Source organism: Astatotilapia calliptera, chromosome 3 (genome assembly GCF_964374335.1).
Source record: "Astatotilapia calliptera chromosome 3, fAstCal68.1, whole genome shotgun sequence".
Classification (NCBI taxonomy): Eukaryota; Metazoa; Chordata; class Actinopteri; order Cichliformes; family Cichlidae; genus Astatotilapia; species Astatotilapia calliptera.
Genome location: NC_137424.1, coordinates 47,357,763 through 47,381,801, shown reverse-complemented (window position 1 = coordinate 47,381,801; position 24,039 = coordinate 47,357,763). Strand labels below are relative to the sequence as shown.

At 39.3% G+C, this 24,039-nt stretch overlaps 2 protein-coding genes, 2 long non-coding RNA genes and 1 other non-coding gene across 7 annotated transcripts; 3 read left to right on the top strand and 2 right to left on the bottom strand.

Annotated features, from left to right (window-relative positions):
• Positions 1-734: 734 nt before the first annotated feature.
• Positions 735-9,540, bottom strand: LOC113019216 (uncharacterized). Of its 3 annotated transcripts, none has more exons than XR_013902623.1 (9): positions 9,457-9,540; positions 7,272-7,307; positions 6,727-6,993; positions 5,959-6,225; positions 2,748-2,858; positions 2,523-2,591; positions 2,221-2,271; positions 1,593-1,879; positions 735-1,513 (listed from the first exon to the last, which is right to left on the bottom strand). XR_013902623.1 is itself a non-coding variant. In XM_080291377.1 (8 exons), exons 1-8 carry the CDS (start codon positions 9,491-9,493, stop codon positions 1,872-1,874), a joined length of 846 nt encoding a protein of 281 aa, XP_080147503.1. In that variant the 5' UTR covers positions 9,494-9,540; the 3' UTR covers positions 735-1,871. The 3 variants fall into 3 exon arrangements, 1 of the variants encoding a protein (XP_080147503.1); XR_013902622.1 differs by having other exon boundaries at positions 735-1,733; positions 1,815-1,879; XM_080291377.1 differs by having other exon boundaries at positions 735-1,879.
• Positions 9,541-14,677: 5,137 nt separating this feature from the next.
• Positions 14,678-17,565, top strand: LOC113019213 (uncharacterized). Its single transcript, XR_013906136.1, has 3 exons — positions 14,678-15,109; positions 16,923-17,011; positions 17,195-17,565. It is a non-coding gene; the product is annotated as an uncharacterized LOC113019213 (long non-coding RNA).
• On the bottom strand, positions 17,307-19,900 carry LOC113019217 (uncharacterized). Its single transcript, XR_003271988.2, has 3 exons — positions 19,776-19,900; positions 18,510-18,604; positions 17,307-18,375 (listed from the first exon to the last, which is right to left on the bottom strand). It is a non-coding gene; the product is annotated as an uncharacterized LOC113019217 (long non-coding RNA).
• A 975-nt stretch (positions 19,901-20,875) lies between these two features.
• Positions 20,876-21,927, top strand: LOC113014179 (prolyl-tRNA synthetase associated domain-containing protein 1-like). Its single transcript, XM_026155541.2, has 3 exons — positions 20,876-21,002; positions 21,076-21,165; positions 21,251-21,927. Exons 1-3 carry the CDS (start codon positions 20,895-20,897, stop codon positions 21,461-21,463), a joined length of 411 nt encoding a protein of 136 aa, XP_026011326.2. The 5' UTR covers positions 20,876-20,894; the 3' UTR covers positions 21,464-21,927.
• Positions 21,928-22,176: 249 nt separating this feature from the next.
• Positions 22,177-22,250, top strand: trnat-agu (transfer RNA threonine (anticodon AGU)). Its single transcript has one exon. It is a non-coding gene; the product is annotated as a tRNA-Thr (tRNA).
• Positions 22,251-24,039: the final 1,789 nt, after the last annotated feature.

Genomic DNA, 24,039 nt, shown 5'->3' with positions numbered 1-24,039 from the left:
CAGACAGCAAAAATTATGTGTTTTTATTAGATCAAATTTAACTTGAAAATTGGTAAACAGTGAAGGAAGGTTTTTGAAAAACTGCACTGTAAAATAGAATACTATTAAATGCGCTTGTCACCAGCATCAATTACAACTTAAATAAAAAGGAAAGAGAAATTCTGAAGGTTTTCCCATGTTGTGCAAGATTATGAGGAATAAATATCGGGAGTTATCTCTGAACAGCCTGCAGAGCTGTCCACAGAACAGATCAGGATCATGATGCTCCCTGCTCTCTTATCTGCTATCAGTGAGGCCTAAGGTCTATATACTGTTCAGGTTGCAGTGTAAAACATATGTAAGGGCACTCTTACTACAGCTAAAGCTAGTATGATTCTCTTACTCTTTGTTCCCTTTTGATACAAGTTTAGTAAGGTTATTAATAAATAGTTATATTATGGTGCATGACCCGCACTGAGTGTTGGGGCCACTTAACTGAAGCCCCTGCATCATTTTAACCTTGTCACACTGCTATGATATCAGAAAGATATAAACATGAATGAAGTACATATTTAGTGTGGCTGATCGTCTTTTCCATCTGATGTACCAGTGAATTAGTCATCAGTGGTCTTAGAAAATTGAGCAACCATGGCTTTGTTCACTGCTACTGTACATGTATGATCAAAGATTGACACTGACTAATACAATGAAAAACCACACTTATCCCTCATGAAAGAGCCAGAAGCACAGAACAATTCAATATACTTATTACCACTTTATTTGCAAATGCATTGTAAATTTGAATGAAAAAAAATAGACATGAAATGCATGATACATTCAAATCCATACAGTATGTATGAATACTGTAAGTATTCTTCATTACTTTTGGGATAATGTAGAAGATCTTATGTGTAAAAATATTCTCATTGTATGTACTGTAACACAGCAACAGCTGAATTTAAAGCCACATTTCACTACATACATATAACATACATACATATAACATACATACATACATATAACATACATACATATAACACCTTCCAAACTTTCTGTTGTGACATGAAATGTTATACAAAAGTTTTAATAAGTTTTAATATAATAATAAGTTTTAATATAAAAGTTTTAATAAAAAAAATTATGATGACACTAACCAACTTATTGTACAATGTTAGGGAGAAAATCACAAACATTAAAAATGAAAACACTGGAACAGTAATTGCATGAAAATCTCATTAATGAACCTTTTAGAAATTTGCCTCCCTTAGAACGTGATTTAATAATGTTTGCGTCATCAAAACATTCCTACTGATATTTCAATTATTTTTTTTTTACATCAAAGAGAAGTTAAAACATATATAATATAAAAACAAAACATCAGCGAAACATTTATAAAACATATTTCAGATGTTTAGCTATAATGTTATACCTAAATACTTTACCAGAAAACCTTATTTTATATTTGTGCCCATAGATTGTAACTTGATGGTCCATGAATGGTGGGAAATATGGGGGAATAGGACGTGGCAAAGGTCTGATGGTTGAGAATGACAATTAGACTTCAGTTATGAGGAAAGGAGACACTCAAACTATTGTCACTTCTCATAGCTCACCCAGTTTGGGTAGAAAGAATCGGACCCACTGCACCCACATCACACCCAACTTCCTTCCAAGCCATAGAAAATATGATGAAGCATATCTTGTCTTTGGCTTCACCTGGACAACGAAGATTTTCTTGTAAAACAAAAGGGGGTCTAGAAAAAAAAGTTTGGGAACTCACTGAGTTATAGGAAAGGAGATGCTCAAACTACTGTCACTTCTCATAGCTCACCCACTTTCGATAGAAAGAATCGCTTCCACAAGAAGGAGCCACTGGACCTACAGCACACAGGTCACCCAGCTTCATATAGAGCAAGGGTGGTAAAGCACAGATAAATTAATAAATTCACAATTCCAGATACATTCTGCTTTAAATGAGCACATTAGATGAATGCTCTCTTCCAGTGGATTCATGAACAACACTGAACTTCTGTAAAATATATTCAAATATACTCTCAGTATGAAACAGCTCTGCAGTTCATTATTATTATAGGTGTGATCACATTCTTGTGATTACAATATTAATTAAATAAAAAAAAAACATTAGATTAAAATAATAATATTAGTATTGATATTAATAATAATCACTGTTACGTTCTAATCCCAGCTTCCACAATCTATATATTCAAGTTGATACTGTACCATTTTGAGTATTTCCAGAGCCTCTGATTGTTTCATAGACAGAACGATCACCTACAAGTCAGAGAAAATGAGTCACCACATAATGTAAACACAAGTATTCTTGTCAATAACATTTATATTAAGTTAAGATAAGCTTTCATGTCAGTGTAAGCACAAACATACATTGAAATTGGAAATTTTATTATTACTTAGAAATGTAAATGTTTAAATGTTGTTATTGTCTTAGTTTTGTTTAATTCAACAGTGTTAAAGCTGCAGCAGAGAAAAGCATCAGGATATTTTAAACAAGATAAAAAACTAACCATGAATGAGAGAGGAGTAGACTTGTTGTTGATTTTCATTCTGATTCACCCTCTGCTCATCGGCAGAACCTTTATTAAAAATTCAAAATAAGACACTAACGTTCACATAGTTTATTATGTTTTATATAATATTGTGAACAGTTTTCAGTTTTGGAATGTTGCATCTCCATATTTAAATATTTTAAAGAGTAAAATATGTAATATCAGAAGAAAAAAAAGTCTCACATTTCTTTCTGTAGACCTTTTTGTACAGGAACAGGAACAGGAGGAAAATAAATATGATTCCAGGAATGAGTCCAGTGATCATCAGAACCGGAAATGGAGAACTCGGCACAGCTATTGCAAATAAGGAAAATGAACTGTTATGTTATTAAACGTAACCGAATTGCACAAAGTCAGAGTTAAGTCTTAAAAGTAAACTCCAATTTAAATATATAACAATATTATATAACCTCTTCACTGAATTTGGCACACTTGACAACCTTTTAAACACTGGCACCACTTGCTGTAAATAACAGTCATGGTTCCTTTTAGGTTTGTCAAGTGATTTATGTTTGTGTTGTGTTCTCTGTTTTTAGTATTTTTGCATTATTATTTTACCTGCCCAGTGTCACTTTTGTATATTTATCTTGTATTTCAGGTCTGATACCTTATATGGCTTCTTTATAATTTATTTTGGGATGGGAAATGGGACATATAGTGGCTTGCAAAAGTATTCGCCCCCTTTGAACTTTTCCACATTTTGTCACATTACAGCCACAAACAGGAATCAATTTTATTGGAATTCCGCGTGAAAGACCAATACAAAGTTTTACAAATAAATAACTGCAAAGTTGGGTGTGCGTAATTATTCAGTCCCCTGAGTCAACACTTTGTAGAACCACCTTTTGCTGCAATTACAGCTGCCAGTCTTTTAGGGTATGTCTCTACCAGCTTTCCACATCTAGCGACTGAAATCCTTGCCCATTCTTCTTTGCAAAACAGCTCCAGCTCAGTCAGATTAGATGGACAGCGTTTGTGAACAGCAGTTTTCAGATTGCCCTGCCCTGTTTTGTTGCCCTGGCTTTATGTTTAGGGTCATTGTCCTGCTGGAAGGTGAACCTCCGCCCCAGTCTCAAGTCTTTTGCAGACTCCAAGAGGTTTTCTTCCAAGATTACCCTGTATTTGGCTCCATCCATCTTCCCATCAACTCTGACCAGCTTCCTGTCCCTGCTGAAGAGAAGCACCCCCAGAGCATGATGCTGCCACCACCATATTTGACAGTGGGGATGGTGTGTTCAGAGTGATGTGCAGTGTTAGTTTTCCGCCACACATAGCGTTTTGCATTTTGGCCAAAAAGTTCAATTTTGGTCTCATCTGACCAGAGCACCTTCTTCCACATGTTTGCTGTGTGGCTTGTGGCTTGTGGCAAACTGCAAACGAGACGGGATAAAGGATAAAGGAGCAGGGTTGGAATTGTGACATTAAAAAAACAATAATTGCCAAAAGAAATTAATTATAAATGCATCTAAGACGTTTTTTACTGACTTTATCTCTCTTCCACGATGTTATTTCTCTGTCCAACAGCATAGGTTACAATTACATTATCATGACCAATTAGTGACAGCTAGTGACTTAGCGATTTTCCTTACTGAGGAGTTGGCAACACTCATGGTGGAAGAAGGTGCTCTGGTCAGATGAGACCAAAATTGAACTTTTTGGCCAAAATGCAAAACGCTATGTGTGGCGGAAAACTAACACTGCACATCACTCTGAACACACCATCCCCACTGTCAAATATGGTGGTGGCAGCATCATTCTCTGGGGGTGCTTCTCTTCAGCAGGGACAGGGAAGCTGGTCAGAGTTGATGGGAAGATGGATGGAGCCAAATACAGGGCAATCTTGGAAGAAAACCTCTTGGAGTCTGCAAAAGACTTGAGACTGGGGCGGAGGTTCACCTTCCAGCAGCACAACGACCCTAAACATAAAGCCAGGGCAACAATGGAACGGTTTAAAACAAAACATATCCATGTGTTAGAATGGCCCAGTCAAAGTCCAGATCTAAATCCAATCGAGAATCTGTGGCAAGATCTGAAAACTGCTGTTCACAAACGCTGTCCATCTAATCTGACTGAGCTGGAGCTGTTTTTCAAAGAATGGGCAGGAATTTCAGTCTCTAGATGTGCAAAGCTGGTAGAGACATACCGTAAAAGACTGGCAGCTGTAATTGCAGCAAAAGGTGGTTCTACAAAGTATTGACTCAGGGGCTGAATAATTACGCACACCCCACTTTTCAGGTATTTATTTGTAAAAAATGTTTGGAATCATGTATGATTTTTGTTCCACTTCTCACGTGTACACCACTTTGTATTGGTCTTTCATGTGGAATTCCAATAAAATTGATTCATGTTTGTGGCTGTAATGTGACAAAATGTGGAAAAGTTCAGCCAAATACTTTTGCAAGCCACTGTAAATGAGCTCAGCTTCTGTGTACAGTAATAATCGAATATCACACTAGATTTGACGCCAGGCGACTGTGGAATGGACTGCGCTGCATCACTGACAACAAGAACGAAAACACAGGCAGTGTTCAGCTCACCGCATCTCTCACAGACGAGCTTAACAACTTCTACGCTCGTTTTGATGCAGACAACAAAAAGCAGATCCTCTTCCCTCAGGAAGACAGTGAGGCTGTAACTCTAACACTCAAAACAGAAGATGTGAGATGGTCAATCCTCACAAAGCTGTTCCTTGTTACCATCTGACAGGTGTTACAGGAGTCTGTCTGCTCAGACTACAAGACTTAAAAACTGTTTTTACCACCAAGCCATTCGACACCTCAACCACAACACTTAAACACACACAACACACTCAACAGGAGAGAGAAACTGTCCTACAATTTCACAGGTACATACTCTGCACTGGTCACCTCATTTTTATTAGTATTTTCTTAAAAATAAAAACCCTTATTCCATGCAATACTGTACTAACTGCCACTCAAAAATGTTGTACTGCTCAGTTTCACTCCTGCCACTTTATCCCCATCCCAAACTGAAACTGATTTGTCTGTGAGTCCTTAATAAACTGGCCACTCTTTAGGGTGTTTTATTATCTTAATATGCTAGCCTCCTGTTGTAGCTGTCTGCAGGTGACTGGGGGTGCTGAGGATGGTAACAATAATCACAGTCACAGAGTAGCATTATTTTTGATGTTTTTTCTTGATCATTGCTTCTTGTTAAATATAGATAGATAGATAGATAGATAGATAGATAGATAGATAGATAGATAGATAGATAGATAGATAGATAGATAGATAGATAGATAGATAGATAGATAGATAGATAGATAGATAGATAGATAGATAGATAGATAGATAGATAGATAGATAGATAGATAGATACATACATACACACACACACAATGAATATATATTTCAAACTAAATGACTGAACTCACTGGTTTTCTCAATGGTGGCATCATCACTTCTATCAGTGTAGTAAACTGGGTATCCTCTTGTTCCTCTGCAGCTGTAGTTTCCTCCTTCAGATACTCTGATATCTCTGTTTTGTTGATCTCTGATTTGAACTTCAGAGGTTGTTTGGGTTCGTCTGAACCACTCATATTTCCATCCATCAGAGCTCTGCACAGAGCAGGTCAGTGTCACACTGCCCCCTACTGGTATGATTGTTGTTCCTGTTGTCAGTGTGGCCCTGGGTTTATCTGCTGTTATGATAGAGGAAGAAAAATAAATAAATATCTGTGATTCGTTATAACAACATATGAACACTGAAAAACAATAAAGTTTATATTTTTATTAGTTGATCTCTAAATAGCCACAGCATAAATGTTTGTCTATTCTCTGTTGAAGGAAACATAATGATGCTTTAAATGTCTCTTCCTCATGTTTTGGTTTAGATAACAGAAACATCTTCACTTCAAACTTCATGAAGCTTTTGATGTTTCTTATTTTCCTTTAGAAATGTAATTAAATTGAATTTCATCCATAATTGCTTTTGTTAAAACTCACACACCTGCTAATGATAAATTTCAGGGTCTGTCAGTATTGTAGCACTGACTTTACTGTGAACGAAGTAACAGGTACAGTGATCTTGGTTAAAGTTCAAATTTCAGTGACAAATTTAATTAAATGTTCTCTATTTTATAATTCAGTTGAGTATTTGAACAGGGATCATATATTTGTGCTGTCGGTCACTGAAGACTTACCTAATACAGTTATAGAGACAGTACTACTGTTCTTTATATGATGTGACCTCACCCAGCTACCAGAGCACTGATATTCACCACTGTCACGTGTAGATATAATTTCAAATCTGTAGTCTTTGTCTGTGTTGTAGGGCACAAATTCTCGACCGTCCTTCTTGATTTCGTAATACCAGTCAGTGTCTTCTCCTTCATTCATGTCACATTTGAAGGTAACAAACTCTCCAATGAAAAAACTGGACGAGCTGGGTTCAATAGTTAACACAGCATCTAGAATCCAACACAACCACAAAGTTAACAAACACTTTTATGCATCTGTGACAGTATGTCACAGATGCATACACAGACACTGTTCATATATTGTTCATATATATATTTTACTATTCAAAACACAAACTGTGTTTATATTCATAAAATTATAAATTAGTGATGAACAATGAAATAAAAACAACAATGTGAAGTGCTTAAGACTGATAACGCAGTTAAGATGAATCTTTACTGAATAAATAAAAAAGAAAGAAACAAGAAAAGTAAAACTTTTCAGTCACCTTGAGCATGTCCAGTGCAGAGTAGCGTACAGAGCACTACAATAAAGAAAAAAATGTCAGACATTATCAAATAAAAGACAACCAAAATGTGTGTGTAGGTTGTCAATCATACAGATCATGTTAGTGTGTTTATGTCATACTTGAGTGTCTAAGGAGCTCGGTGAGAAAGTGACTGGACTTCTTTAGGATTCCTGAAGGTGTTTCATATCTTTTCCAAGAAGCTTCTTCAGTTCTAAAACCAAATGGTGGAGAATCCCAGGTATTTAAACCCTAGTGGTGGAATCCCTTAAGAAGACCGTTAACTCAATATTGATCCTGTGCCTCATCACATGAGCCAAGGTGTGAATAACAGTGTGGGTCATTGTCACTGGAGGTTTTTACTTTTCTTTCTTTTTTTAAAAATCTTGTCCTATCTGACAAGTCTTTGCAATGAGAAATACGATCTGAATAATTTTCTGTCAAACACAGCTATAAATTTTCTCCAAGCTCCCCTGGTTCATGTTTATTTGTTTATATTTTCTTCATACCTATTAGTTTTATTTCAGCTATAACATTCTATCTATCTATATATCTATCTATATATTACTGTGGTGTGTGTGTGTTCTGTGTGTGTGTGTGAGTGAGAGTGAGAGGCTGACAAGTCTGGTGTGTATGTTTCTGTGTCAAGAAATGTACTTGATAATGAGGGTAGGAAGTCACAATAACACGCAGACAGAGATGGGAGAACTGGTCTATTTTCAGCCCTCAAGGCTACCAAAGACCTGAGAGGTTTCAAAATTATTTTGAGGCCTTGCTTCACCCTATTATGTGGCCTACTGACAACACCTGATGCTAGATGGGAGTAGGGATTCAGGCTCCTCGGAAGGGATCTCAAAAATGCATTGTAGGTGGCAGACTGTAAGGGATGCCATGACTAGAGTTTAAATAGCTGCATTCCCCATGTTTTGGTTTTAGAACTGTAAAAACTTCTCGGTTGAGAGGTGAAACATCTCCACAAAACTTCAAGTTGTCTTCTTTCCAAGCTCTGTAGAAACTCAAATATCGTAGACACATGCCCAGAACTGATCAACCCATGGCGGAGAGCAGAGAGAGCATCAAAAGGGTAGAAAACCCAACACCAACCAACCCAGCTGTGAAGTTAACCTCATGGTAGTGAAACCTAACCAAAGAACGACAAAAGAAAAGAAAAAGAAAAAAAATGCCACTCTTCTCCCCTCTGTTCTTTTTCTTTTTTCATTTTCTGAGAGGCAGTGGGGAGGTAAGAGTGTACAGCCCTATCCGGCGGGGAGGTGTGGGATGCCAGATCAGGTGCCTCCCTTCTGTCTCTCCTCTCTCCTATCTTTTCTCTTTAGTCTTACTTCTCTCTATCACTTTTTCTATCCCTTTGAAGAAGTGAGGCTCCATAAATATTAAAGAGGTAAGTATTACTTCTTGTTTTACAGTGAATTGATGGAAGAAAATAAAATGTAGAAAAATAAACAGAAGAAAATAGAAGAGAAACAACAATATAACATAAACCAGTAACACACCCCAGGGCCTGATCAACCCTGGCAGGCCTTCCTTGGATGAGGGTGTCTAGTGATAATGGCCGAAACACCCGATGAATCCAAGGTCCACTACTGATGTCACAAAATTTTATTTTATAATCTAGCTCAGATCTCTAATCCCTAACCCTAACCAAGGAAGGTAAAAAGAATCTAAAAAATGGCAAAATAGCTTTTGATAAAAGACTGAAACACCCTGTTAAGTTGAGGCATACAATGATGTGTCTCTCTGGTAAAGTTTCCAGGCTGCCATCCCTCAAGACTTTCTCCATTTGAATGAATGCATAATCAGGGATTGTAACTTCTAGTCCTTTTATTGAATCATAAATAAAACACTTGGAGTTTTACTGGTGTCTACTAAGATTTGTGACATTTTGTATTAAGATGTAAAATTAATATTCAATTCAATTCGCTGATGGAGAAACAAACCTTTCTTAGATAAACTAAACCAGCTCCACTCTTATCTGAGTCAGTGCACTAAAATCTAATCCAGTCTACAAACAAACATGTTGGTAACAAACATGAGAGTCGTCTGATCACATGACCTGAAATAGTACAAATGACTGATGCTCTGTTCTTCTTACTAAAACATGTTTATGGATCAGTATGAATCAAACAATAGGAGTCAGTGATGTACTCACAGAATAGGCCCAGCTCACAGAGCAAAGTGGCTCCCATCCTCACATCCAGCAGTGACACGTCTGAAAACTTCTACAACTTTCTGTAAAGAGAGAGAGTGAAGCAGCAGCACAGCAGATACCAAAGAGCTGTGAAGGAAACAAAGAGGTTTTTTTTTACTCCTTCTCTCTGCTTCCTTCCTTTTCAACAGAACTAACACTCTTTAACAAGATCTGACCACAGCATGACGTGTTTATACTCTTTTATATTTATTTCAATTTTCATCTCTCCAGGGTGTATCCCACGTCTCATCCTAAAACAGCTTTGATCGGCTCCAAAGCATCTGAGACGCTCAACTTTATAAACAATTAAGAAAATATTTAAAATAAAGTATTTCATTACACTAATGCAGATTTTTTTTAACATGAAATTGTGGTTTGCTGATAAATTCACCCACATGACGTGAGCAAGCTCAAGCTAAACAGAAATAGTGTCGTTAACCAGAAGTGGGCGTGAGGCAAGAGGAAGTCTTTCCCCCTCTCTCAGATTATATCTCTGTTTGTAGTTTGTACTTTATACTTTACAGAAGAAGAGGAAGAAAATGCAAAAAAAAAGTAAAAGCACAATGTTGCTTCAGCCGCATTTACACCTGTTTATTTGTATTTATTTATTACAATTATTTTTTAATGGGTAACTACTATACACAGATCACAGCCACTTAGCAGTGGGTGTTTTCCCTTTTCACACTCTGGAAACCTTTTAAGAGACAGAAGCTCAGGATGTCTTCAAATAACTCATCAGTTTCACAAGAGATACCACAGAGTGAGATTTAAGCTATGTCCAAACTAGCCTGGATAGATTTGAAAACGGCGTTTTTGTCTGAAAACGCTCCGCGTTTACACTATCGTTTTCAGTCGTTTTCACAGAGTTGTGCGTCCACATTGAAACGGCCTAAAACGCTTACGTTCCAGTAGTGTGCATGCGTGAAATGCAAGAAGATTCGGCCTAATTTCTGTCTGCTGTTTATTTACTTTCCGGTGTTGTGCCAAAAAGTGATTGTCTGCCAAAAACTGATTTCCAATGTTTCTGTGTATTTTTTATGTGTAATATCTTTACGTATGTTCGTAAAGAGACTTCGGTGAACAGGGTTTACAAAGGGGTTATATAGAGAATTAAAACAATATCTGTTTTTCAAGTATCTTTACAACTCTCTGCTATTGTACTTACATTATAACCAATCCGGTCCTTTATCCCCACTTAAAATATTTTTACAGAAATATTGTAATATTTGCTGCCATGTCTGCTGTCCTCTTGGCCAACTTACTCTTACAAAAGACATTTATAATGTTAATGAGATTTTTTTAACTGTATAAAGTCACTGCCAAAAACTGATTGCGGCTTCTACCTTGTTACACGAATGTTGTTTGTGGCTCAAGATGACTTTATGTCATCCATGAGGGATGCATTTGACATATGTTTCACATATTATAGCCCAACAAGTTACTTATAGCAGTTTAAATACGAGCAATCAGTTTTTGGCAAATACCGGAAATCAGTTTTTGGCAGACAATCACTTTTTGGCACAACACCGGCTCATTGAAACATTGCGGCAAAATGTTGAGGAAAAGCAACACATTTTTTAAATGGACTAACAATGAGGTGGAGTTGCTGCTGCGAGTAACACAACAGTAAAAGGTTTGAAGAAAAGCTATCTGGAGCATGTGCAAACTGATATTAATCTTTAATAGGGATGTGAAAATTGAGAGCAGACAAAACAACTGCTGTATAATGCCCTCCGCTATCTTTGTTAAATTGGTCACATGACTGCATCACATGACTAAAATGTGTCATTGTTTTCGAAAGTCTCCGTTTTCACTGTCCACACTGTGACGCAAATGCACCGTCTTCAAATTTATTCGTTTTTGAGAGCATTTTCAAAATGCTGTTTTTTTCCTTGGGGAAAACGCCATCCCAATGTGGACGGGAGGCCAAAACGGAGAGAAAACAATGTGGACGTAGCCTTACACAGCACTTTTCTAGTTTTAATGACTGTTAAAAGTTAAAACTGTGTAAATGTATGCATTTCAATAAAAAGACTGTAAGCAGAGGCCAGAGCTGGAGTCATCTGAGGTTGGGTGCAGAGCTTGCAGCTTGCAATTAAAAATAGGCTGACCTTTAACTATCTTGCTTCGTTCACGGTGATAAGTCTCTGAACCAGCGGGGCCTGCGAGTGCAGACCTAACACACCTTAATGAAAAGAAAAAAGAAGTTCTGTAGGTTTTCCCATTTTGTGCAAGTTTATGAGGAATAAATATTTGGAGTTATCTCTGAACCTCCAGCCTTCAGAGCTAAGAACAGCTTAGGATCATGCTGCCCCCTGCTGGTGCAACTCTTTATCTGCTGTCAGTGAGGCTTGAGGTCTGTGGAATCAGAACGATGCCACCTTGAAACGAAACCGAAAAATGGATTGAAACCGAAAAAAAATATTGTAACTGAAATAAATGTACTGAAAAATCTTGTATTGAAACCGAAAAAAAATTGATAGTGAAAAACAATTAATTGAAACTGTAATTTTTTTGTTTTCGCTTACAATTTTTTTTTTCGGTTTCAAACCATTTTTCAGTTTCACTCTGGTGGCACTGTTTTGGCGTACGGGGGCGCGCTGGGGGGCGGGGATTCCGACCCGCATGTATTTGCATATATTATAATGCTGACCAATGACTGGAGAAAACACTGACGACGCGGCTGCGGTCACGGACAAACTCGCACGTGTCTGTTCGGGAATGGCAGATGCTGAGAGGTCCAGCGTTTACATTACCGACTATTTCAAAGTGACAGCCTGAGGTGTTCTTCAGTAAATTGGACTACCGGACAGGAGGACCTGAGGCCCCACCGCATTATTTTTGGTAAGTTAAATGTGTTTGTAAGCTAATCCGTAATTTAGGTCCTTAGCTAGCTACCTAAGGACCTAGCTAGCTAAAATGAGCACTCGGCTGTCGGGGAAACATGTTTTGTAAAGTTCGTTTAGCTAACCCGTGCAGGTGAATGAATTTACCTTGACTAAAGAAATCAAGAGAAACGCACCGGGCTGCTTGGTGACTAACCACGGTTACTGTACTTTTATTATGAGTATTATACTGTAAGAGCAACGGGCTGGACTCTGCTTCTGCTCCTGTGCAGAGCTGATTATTAAATATGTGCAAACAGCAGCATGTTTTCTGAGCAGAGTGAAGCTGACCCCCCACCCACTTGAAACGTAAAGGCAAACAGGCGGAGCGGTTAGTCCTACGTTTGTGCAGATTTGTGCAGGTAAAATTAGCGTTTGTGCTGTTACGGTTTCCGAGATATTAAACTTTATTTTATAGGTCATTCAAAGGTCACCATCCCCCCAGACTGCTCCAAAACAAACCAAAATGGTCTACTTTTTTAGTGCTACGTTTGTGCTGATTTGTGCAGGTAAAATTAGCGTTTGTAATGTAAAGGTCAAAAGGTCAACCAGCCCCCCCACATTACCCAAATCCAACAAAAGTGGTATCAAACGTTTGTGCTACGTTTGTGCTGGTTTGTGCTGCAGAAATTTTTGTTTGTGCCGTTATTATTTTAAAGATATTAACAAAAATTTCTAGAGGTCAACCAGCCCCATATTAATGGAATCAAACAAAATTGATGTCAAACGTTTGTGCTGGTTTGTGCTGCAAAAATGCTTGTTTGTGCTGCTAACATTTTAAAATGTTTAATAAAATAACGTCTTGATGCGTGCTTAATCATCCAGGTAAGTAAATCCCAAAAGGTTGATTCTGTTCATCTGGACATTTTCAGTTGGAGAAACGTTTCGTCACTCATCCAAGTGACGACTTCAGTCTCAGCTGACTGCAGGTTTCCCCAACCTTATAAACACCCGTGAGTGAAGTTGCCCCCCCTACCTTCTTCAAATCGAACAAAATTGATGTCAAACATTTGTCCTGCAAATTATTTTGTTTGTGCAGGTTATTTTTCCCTAATTTTATAAACAGTACATGTACAGTGAGAGAGAGATGTTACATCTGTCTTCACTTGCATCCCAGTCATAGAAGCGTTGGAGGTCGTTCTTAAGAGATTACAGGATCATCCCAACCTCAGCAACAGGACCACTCTCAGCACTGATCAGTTGTGTTTGCATTTGGAACTGTGTCTTAATTCCACTTATTTTGCATAAGGGTCAGTACAGGCAGAAATCTAGGTGTGCCATGGGTTCCCACAGGCCCCTGCTCAAAGTCAACAAACCAGTTCGTAAGCAGGTACAGGTGTGGCCAGAAGGGTCCTCAGAGGGACTGCTTTTCCACCACAGGCCGCCACACACGACAACACCACAGACTTTCAGGAATATACAGAAACTGTCACTGCCTACATCCCAAAATGCATCGATGATGTCACAGAGACCAGGACTATCACTGTCTGGGCCAATCAGAAACCATGGCTCACAGGTCAGGTTTAAATGCTCCTAAAGTTGAAAAATGCAAGCCTTCAGAGCCGGAATTAGGTGAGTCTAAGAACAGCAAGGGCAAACCTGTCACGTGGCATCAGTTACAGCAAAGCTTCAGCGACAGCAGAGATACTTGGAGGCAGTGGCAAGGAATACAAACCATCACAGACTACAAGCCCACTCTACAGACCGTGGTGACACAATCCCCAGACAGTGTGTGGAGATCCCTCCACCATCATTACTGAACCCAAGAAGTCATCTATCTCCTGCTTTAAGGACTACCGTCCTGTCAAACTCACCTCCATCATTATTAAGTTAAGTGCTTTGAACGGTTAGTCATGCATCAAATCAAATTATCACTTTCCCCCAACCTGGATCCATTTCAGTTCGCATACCGGTCAAAACGCTCAACCGATGATGGAATTTCAACTGCCCCTCACTCAGCCCTCACACATCTGAACACTAGAGACTCATATGTCAGAGTGCTGTTCATAGACTTCAGTTCAGCATTCAACACCATCATTCCCCAGCAACTCATTCACAAACTGGATCTGCTGGGGATCAGCACCTTGCTGTATAACGGGCTGCTAGATTTCTTGACAGGAAGACAGCAGACAGTACGGGTCAACAGCAACACCTCCAGCCCAAGAACACGGAATACGGGGGCTCCCCAAGGATGTGTGTTGAGCTCCCTTCTCTTCACTCTGCTGACCCACGACGAGATCTACTATAGGGGTGAAGTTAACCATCTGCCAGAGTGGTACAGCAACAACAACCTGTCCCTGAATGTGGAGAAGACCAACAGCGACTCTACTTCCTCTGCAAACTGAGAAGCACAAGAGATCCAACCCCCATTATGAGCACCTTTTACAGAGGCACAGTTGAGAGTATCCTCACCAGCTGCATCACTGTGTGGTATGACTCCTGCATTGGGTTCTGCAGGAAAAAATGACAACGGGTAGTGAGAGCAGCTGAGAGCATTGTGGGGACCTCTCTTGCCTCCCTCCCCAGGAGATCTACTGCACCTGCCTCATCTGGAAGGTCGTCTCCATTACAGGTGACTCCACTCATCCCTTCAACAGCGTCTTCAGTTTGCTGCCATCAGGAAGGATACTGAAGAGCCTCCGGGCCAGAACCAGCAGACTGAGAGACGGCTTCGTCCATTGGGCTGTCAGGATGCTGACCATCTCTGAATCGAGAAGGGGGGCCCAAGGGTACATCTTTCGCCATCCTACAATGCTGTGATTGTAGCCATTCCCCACTTTCTGTGAATGGTACTCATGGCCATTGATCAATAGGCTTTGATTAGTTGTCATTGATCAATGGTCATAAGAATTTGCATACTAACAATCATGGAATTAACCCCCCGGCACATTGTTCATTCAGTGGCGCTAGTTTCCTTCACTATGCAAATGTACTGTTTATATGGTTGGGGAAACCTGCAGTCAGCTGAGACTGAAGTCGTCACTTGGATGAGTGACGAAACGTTTCTCCAACTGAAAATGTCCAGATGAACAGAATCAACCTTTTGGGATTTACTTACCTGGATGATTAAGCACGCATCAAGACGTTATTTTATTAAACATTTTAAAATGTTAGCAGCACAAACAAGCATTTTTGCAGCACAAACCAGCACAAACGTTTGACATCAATTTTGTTTGATTCCATTAATATGGGGGGGCTGGTTGACCTCTAGAAATTTTTGTTAATATCTTTAAAATAATAACGGCACAAACAAATTTCTGCAGCACAAACCAGCACAAACGTTTGATACCACTTTTGTTGGATTTGGGTAATGTGGGGGGGCTGGTTGACCTTTTGACCTTTACATTACAAACGCTAATTTTACCTGCACAAATCAGCACAAACGTAGCACAGTTGATTGACACCCATTTTGTTTGATTTAATTAATGTGGGGGGGCTGGTTGACCTCTGATGACCTCTAGAAATTTTTGTTAATATCTTTAAAATAATAACGGCACAAACAAATTTCTGCAGCACAAACCAGCACAAACGTAGCACAAACGTTTGATACCACTTTTGTTGGATTTGGGTAATGTGGGGGGGCTGGTTGACCTTTTGACCTTTACATTTTCATTAATATCTTTAAAACAGAAGCAGCACAAACGAAAATTTTAGCAGCACAAACCAGCACAAACGTGGCACAGTTGATTGACACCCATTTTGTTTGATTTAATTAATGTGGGGGGGCTGGTTGACCTCTGATGACCTCTAGAAATTTTTATTAATATCTTTAAAATGATAGCAGCACAAACGAAAATTTCTGCAGCACAAACCAGCACAAACGTTTGATACCACTTTTGTTGGATTTGGGTAATGTGGGGGGGCTGGTTGACCTTTTCATTTTCATTAATATCTCGGAAACAGAAGCAGCACAAACGCTAATTTTACCTGCACAAATCTGCACAAACGTAGCACTAAAAAAGTAGACCATTTTGGCCCGTTTTGGAGCAGTCTGGGGGGATGGTGACCTTTGAATGACCTATAAAATAAAGTTTAATATCTCGGAAACCGTAGCAGCACAAACGCTAATTTTACCTGCACAAATCTGCACAAACGTAGCACTAACCGCTCCGCCTGTTTGCCTTTACGTTTCAAGTGGGTGGGGGGTCAGCTTCACTCTGCTTGTTTTCTGTCGCTTTCCACATGTGGAAGGACATTAAAGCCAACTTTTAAATTCCCCTCATTAGTCAATAGCTACAGATTAAATAGCAAAGCCCGATACTTATGTACTGAAACCAACTACTTCCGCTTGTCAGCTTAAGTTAAAATGTAACATTTTTCCCCTGATTATTTTTTTTAGCTTTTTTTTTTTTTTTTTTTTTTTGAGTTTGTTACAAATATTCAGGTTAAAAAACTGTCCAAATTATTTTTAATGAATTATGTTCACAAAGTCACATGTGCAGTACTCTGTACAGCTTGCATCCTTTAGGACAAATAATTTGAAACATATTAATATTTCTTGTTCAATACTGAGCTGATAACACCTCTGTATGTTGTGACCAGGATGCAGCAGCAGACTGAACCTCGACTGAAACCTGCTCCATCATCTCATCTTTGCAGATGTCCATTTATAAAGCATCAACAACTCAAAGGTAAACATGATATTAGAAAATGTGTTAGTAAAGCCTTTAAAACAAATAAAAAAATAAACAGCTGTCGGCAGAACTGTAGGACTGAACAACTTCAGATCCCGAGTAGGATCAGCTGTATTTCAGATTTGAGAGATAAACTTTATATTTCAGTTTGTGATGATTCTGTTCTGTTTGTGGTTACAGGAGCTGTCCTCAGATTCAGACCTCAGCACCACCCAGTGACAGCAGACAGATCATCCTATATCTTCAATCTTTGTAGTAACTCCAAAATTAACTGAAGAAAACAGTACAAAGGTTAAAGTACCACATGTGCTGTCAGTGAAAGCTGCAGCTGTTTTATTGATCAATTTAAAGACAAAAAGTCACAAGGATCAATCACCCCTGTAACTGTGTCACTATACATCAGCATTAACAGTACCTCAGTTTGGTGTTTCAGAAAACTGCTGATCTCAGACCTGCACAACTTCTGTTTTAAACACTGAATGTACTCAGCTACATGAAGAGCACATGATGTTTTCTCTGACACAATTAAATAAAACCTGATTAAAGTCAAAGGTTGTTACTTGTATTTGAACTAAAAACTTGTGATCTGGAATTCTTTCACTGTTTTTTGACAATAGTGTGTTATTTATCATAAAGTAATTCAGAGTCATTCATACCAGAGTAACCAGTGAGCACAACATATTTAACTTTCTACAGGACTTAAAGCTATTACTATAGCTTATAGCTATTACTTAACTGCACTACTGTATAGTTCTGTGTAAATAATCATTCTGTACATATGATTTTTAATCCTACAACTGTTTATAATTTGTATAGTTCACATTTCTGTATAACTGCATATCTCAGATTTCTGTAGTTTTTCATATTTATATCCTGTACATAGTTTGTGCTCACTACAGCCTGTACATACTTATAGTTATAGAATATTCACAACATACTTCATACCGTGTACATTGTAACGTACCATAATAGACCCATTTCTGTAATATACTTACATATCTATACTATTGCTAATATATATTGTAATATATCTATATCATGGCTAAAGCACTTCTGGATGGATGCAAACTGCATTTCGTTGCCCTGTACCTGTGCATGTGCAATGACAACAAAGTTGAATTCTATTCTATTATATTATGTAAAAGTCCAGACCCTCTGAGGATTATCTGAGTACTTCTAACATTACACAAAGCAAAGGTCTCCATCAGTGTTCATGAAATGCTGGGTTTATCCTTCTTGTGAGGGAGCTGCTGGTGAAGATCACGAGCCCTGCTTGATCCTGGCGACGAGTTTCAATCTTCCTGGTGTTTCTGAAATGATGCCTCCCACTGTGGGTCAACAGAACTTCTGGCACAGGACAGCTGTAATGAAAGAAATTGAAGTTTTGGAAAAAAAAAAAATCTTGGAAATGCCCTAAATGTGAGAAGCAGATTTTGTATTTACTTTTCTTTTGCCAATCAAGATAAAGTATAATTTTCACCATAAAATTACTAACCTTGTCATCTCCTGCACTGTCTGTTTTGGGCTCTGGGCTTGTCCTTCCCAGCGCTCATGAGACTGCTTTGCTGCACTGTGGTATGAGGTGCTAACCTGTTGACAGTGTTGGGAAGGTTAATTTTGAAATGTATTTCACCAAAGATTATAGAAGTAATGTATTCTGAATACTTTACAACTACATGAATGTACTATTGCTGTGTGATTTATTACTATTACTGAAGGCTACTCGCCATACCAACACCAACTAGATGTTAAAATCTTAATATAAATGAGTAACAGTAGGTGGACATTAGGTAAGGCTGCAGCGATCTCATATATAAAACTATTCCGCGCGTATATAAAACAGGTCAGCGGCTCCGAACCGTAGTAAAGGGACCTCTGGCTAATACCTCCGGTTCGTGTCAGGCTCGTAGCTGAAAACTAGCTTTACTTTGTTGTCTGGGTCAAGTTTGCTAGCGAGAGACAGAGAGAGGCGTTGAAAGGCTGCTTATTGTTTCGGAGGAAAACATGAACATGGTGTACAGTCGAGTCTTAACAGCTTACTTACAGCTGGGCTCGTCAGGCACTCTTTTTGGCTTTAGTGGTTATTATTATATTTACATGCTTCCAGCTCCCGTTTCTGCTCCGTAACAGCTCGTACTTTTCCTTTCTCTCCCTCCCTCGCTCACAGACACATAACGGGTATGGCAGTCCATTCTCCCTGCAGCACGGACTACACTGCCCATGAGGCTACATTGTTTAGGGCGATGCCTGTAACACTCTGCTATTGCCTTCATATTAAATCATTTTTGTATAATAATTTTTAGAGGCTCTTATTGCGTGTTTTGTTTGGGTTTCCACCGGTGTGGAATTACCAAAAATAGAGAGACCATAGCCTAACATATGAAACAGGTAAATACCGCCATGTAATCCATTTATTTCAACAAACTAACTGTATTCTCAATATCACCTATTGAACAGTAATTGTAACGGATACATTCTCATATTTTGTATTTTAAATACGTAACGCCGGTGCATGTATTATGTTACTGCCCAACACTGCCTGTTGAGATCCTGAGATCCGCTCCTAGAACACCGGCCTCCAACTCCTGAAGAGACACGGGTGTCCCTAAATTGAGCAAATATTAGCTTCAGGCTAGCTTGCTACGACGAATAGGCTAATACCAGCATTTTACCACAACTTCACCAGATGTAGCTAAAAAAACTAAACTAATGTCCAGCCCAGTGGGACAGCAAGAAAAGATGACAAAAAATGATTACTTACTTGCGGTTTGGAGGTTCAAGCTGAAATTGAAGCAGCCATTGAAAGACGGGAAGAGAGAAAGATGGCAGCTTGGTCAGCACTAGTGGCCTCTATAATTTATGCAAACCCCCCCCCAGCGCGCCCCCGGACGCCAAAACAGTGCCAGCAGATTGAAACTGAAAAATGGATTGAAACCGAAAAATCGTCATTTGCACTTAGAAACATATAATCATATATGCTTAGAGGTATATAATCGTTTCCATATTGATAGAATGTCTCATCCTTAGTAGGTCTTTAAGACTCTGTGTACCATGAGATGGTAGGACGTACACTTCTTTTCCTGAGTGTTCTGGCATACCTCACACACATCCTAAGGTCATAAGAGAGATTGTATCTTCTCTCTCTGATATATACAGTGTTGGTCAAGTTACTTGAAAAAAGTAATCAGTAACTAATTACTGATTACTTCCCCAAAAAAGTAATCCCGTTACTTTACTGATTACTTATTTTCAAAAGTAATTAATTGCTTAGTTACTTAGTTACTTTTTTTTTTACTTTTTTACACTCGCTTACTTCACTGTCATAAGACCTTCTCGCAAAAAATCACGGTTTTAGTAACGCAAAGTTCCTACGGGAAAGTAACGGTAATCTAATTACCGTTTTTGCAATAGTAATCCCTTACTTTACGCGTTACTTGAAAAAAGTAATCGGATTACAGTAATGCGTTAACGCGTAACTGCCCATCTCTGGATATATGCTATGGCAAACACATCTGTATCTGTTTAAGTAAAAGAGGCTTTTGTTTAGGGGAACTGCTGCACTCTCTGGCCCAGCTATCTTGGGAATCATTCACAGGGTCATATTCCTTGTGAATAGATAAACCTAACAACTCCAAAAATGAGTCCAGTGATCATCAGAACAAGAAATGAAGAACTGGATACAGCTACTGCAAATAAGGAAAAAGAACTGTTAACTTTAATAAACTGAACTGAACTTAGAAGCTGTTTTAATGTAGGAAACCAGGAAGAGTTGCAGGAGGCTTTGATGTTAGTAATACAGTGAGGTACTACATGCCCAGCTTCCACAAAGAACCCGCTCTCACCCACTTTCCTCCTCCTGCAGGTGTTCACGGTGGAGGAGATGATGCCTCACCTGCAGGGCGTGAATGGCGCCGTCACCAAGAACCTGTTCCTAAAGGACAAGAAGAAGAAGGGGCTGTGGCTGGTGTCGGCCCGCCATGACCGCCAGGTCAGCTCCTCCACATGACCTCTGACTTAAAAACTAAAGACTAACACCTCACTTCCTCTCGTTCCATCTGCAGGTGAACCTTAATGACCTCGCCAAGAAGCTTGGTGTTGAGAGTGGAAATCTGTGCTTCGCAGATGAGGCAGCCATGTTGGAAAAGCTGAAGGTAGGGAGGATCAAAACGGGGAGGGCCAATTATTGAGCTGGATTCACAGGTCACAGCTTTAGACTCCTCCTCCCCTCTCCTTCAGGTGGGTCAGGGCTGTGCGACGGCTCTTGCACTGCTCTTCAATCAGGGTCACAGCGTGAAGTTAGTCTTGGACCGGGACCTGGTGGAAGGAGGCCACAAGATGGTCTACTTCCACCCGATGACCAACGCTGCCATCATGGGGCTCAGACCGGACGACCTGCTGTGCTTCCTCAAGGAGACGGGACACGAGCCAATCGTGAAGTGCTTCGAGTAAAACGGACACCCGGGCCTGGTTTAAAAGCGACGCGAGGGCAGTCCTGGTCGGGCTGAGAGCAGGATACGGCCGTCTGCCGCCGAGGATCTTGAGAAGCTTCATGCTAGGCTCTAAGTGTAAAAACAAACATTTTAAAAACGTGTTTGTGTGGAGCGATGAAAATCTGCAACCTGAACATTAAACAGCTTCTCATGACATCTGACGTTCACACGGACGAGCACACCGTTTGTCTTCTGTGCATCATTCGACGGTGGTGGTGGTCCTACTGCTCTTCACTAACAGCCTGTCATGTTTAGCAAAGTCTCCAAAATTAAAATTTATTCACTGAAATTTGACCCTGGATGTTATTTATTATCCTGCAAATGTAAAGCGAGAGAATAAAAAGCTTTGTCATCTCTGTTTGGTTTTAAATTAAGAGTTTATCAGAAATATGCTTTAATCTTTTGACCTTAACAAAAAGAAACAGCCTGTAAGAAGGTAAAACACGAGGGTCAAAGAGTTACTTATTTTAATAATTACACAGATAAGAATCAAGTTACATGGTTCTGACAGTATTTAAAGGGTTTGGTGAGTAACCAGGAGGCAAGCTAAGAATCCGCTTTAATTTTCAAGCACTATTTTCTGAATGCCAACAATAGTGCCCAAAAATTGAACTTGTCTCCTTCTGCAGTACCAGGTAAAACCAGGTAATATCGGGTTGCCTGACAGCAGGAGGCACTGTGGCTTAGCTGGTCAAAGCGCCTGTCTAGTAAACAGGAGATCCTGGGTTCAAATCCCAGCAGTGCCTTCCTGTTACCATTTGAAACCATCTTCTTCACAGTGTTGATTGCATTCGGGAAATCTTTCAAAGTCTGTGTATGTCCTCAGCAATGTTGCCTCTAATTTTTCATGTGTCTGAGCGAACACACAAACTCCCTGAGCGATCCCTTTGACCACTGTGAGCGACATCAGACTTGTGCACTGTGGTCACACCAGCATCTAATCCATCCAAGTTACATGGTTTATTAAAATAATCAAATTATAGCATTTACATTTATGTTAGACTACTTTTAATTAACTGCTTTAACCCTCTTACAATGAAAACTTAAAAAATTCTAGTCATTGACCTGTGTAGTATGTTAACACTATTGGAAGTAAAAATAACTTGAACTCCAATTTTGAAAACACAACTTAATTCTTTTTTAAAAATTTTATAAAGCTCTGACTTGTATTATAAGTCTGTGGTCTGGGAGAGAGTCCTGTAACTCTCTGTCTGCAAAATACAGTAAATAATGACCAATGTTGGGCAATTAATTATATAGTTACTTCTTCAAAAAAGTAACTGAGTTATGCAAATAAACAAAGTTTTTTGCAGCTATTTTTTTAAACGCAGCCAAGGCGTTTTTTTAAATAAACATTTTAAACTATTTACAGAACAATCAGCTGTTCTGCATCAAATCTGATGCCACACAAATTATTTGTGCCGCTCCAAAAAATAATTTCTGTCCACTATGAGATGAAGGAGAACAACAGCCTGATCCCTGCAGGTCTGACAACAGGAGCTGTATCACTGCTGTAACACCTGTAACATTCAGCAGTCGCCTCATTGTTCTGACACACACAACAAAACTATTGACTACACTACACACTAACTACACAAGATTTTGGCTAAAGATCGCAAATCTCTCACATCTCAAAACACCGCCGTCACTCCTAAAACTTCCCCCTCCCTTAACAACTAGATGCCACGTTGCCATATCATTTTTTGATTGGTCGAATGGTACTTTTTTGGACGAATAGGAAAGGGAGAGGGGGGTGGAGTTTGTCTTTGCTCACAGGCTTTCAAGCCTTTTTTCTTATGAAACGCCGTTTTTACCGTTTCTTCCCGCAGTAAATAACGATAGTATTCAGGAAGAAAAACAAACATTGCAGATATTTTTATCATAACTCTGGTTTTACGTGGCCAATCAACACAATTTAAAAACTGGTATAAAGTCAACACTTTTACACTTTTTCCGTCAATTGTTCCGTCTGTCCTGCTCACATCTCCAATGGTTGTACACGTTGTCATTAACGTGGCTTCACTCCACATCAGCCACGCCGCTTTGCTAGCTAAAACACCGGTGTCGGCACATAAAGACACTGTCATAGCCTGTCAATGACGTTGATTAGATGTGTAATGTGAATCGCATTATTGGCTGGACTATGGGATAAGGTGGCATCGTTCTAATCCCATACGGGAGCAGCTAGTCACTCACTGACTAACACTGCAAAACAGAAGTTTTAAATTCAATTCAGGTTAGATTTTTTTTGTGCGCAACGCAGATTTTCTGTGCGCAGAGACCGTGCCAGCAGTGCGCAATTGTGCACGTGCGCAGCTTAGAGAGAACATTGGTCATCAGTTATCCACCTCACGGTACTCTTGAGAGCTTTAAAAACTTCTTTTCACATCCTGATCCAAGAAGCTTCTTCAGTTCTAGAACAAATGCTGGAGGGTCCCAGGCATTAAACCGCTAGTGGAGCTTCTGAGGGTTGTTCACCCAATATTGATGTCTTGGGCGTGTCTAAATCTTCATTGTGTCCTCTTCTTGGAAACG

Excerpts from the sequence above, each read along its gene's own strand:
- LOC113019216 (XM_080291377.1), bottom strand. The coding sequence starts at position 9,493 with ATGGGAGCCACTTTGCTCTGTGAGCTGGGCCTATTCT. Across the intron at positions 6,226-6,726 it reads TGTCTCTATAACTGTATTAG|CAGATAAACCCAGGGCCACA; the intron begins GTAAGTCTTCAG and ends CTATCATAACAG. Across the intron at positions 2,859-5,958 it reads TGCCACCATTGAGAAAACCA|CTGTGCCGAGTTCTCCATTT; the intron begins GTGAGTTCAGTC and ends TATTTGCAATAG.
- LOC113014179 (XM_026155541.2), top strand. The coding sequence starts at position 20,895 with ATGATGCCTCACCTGCAGGGCGTGAATGGCGCCGTCACCAAGAACCTG. Across the intron at positions 21,003-21,075 it reads CGGCCCGCCATGACCGCCAG|GTGAACCTTAATGACCTCGC; the intron begins GTCAGCTCCTCC and ends TTCCATCTGCAG. Across the intron at positions 21,166-21,250 it reads CCATGTTGGAAAAGCTGAAG|GTGGGTCAGGGCTGTGCGAC; the intron begins GTAGGGAGGATC and ends CCTCTCCTTCAG.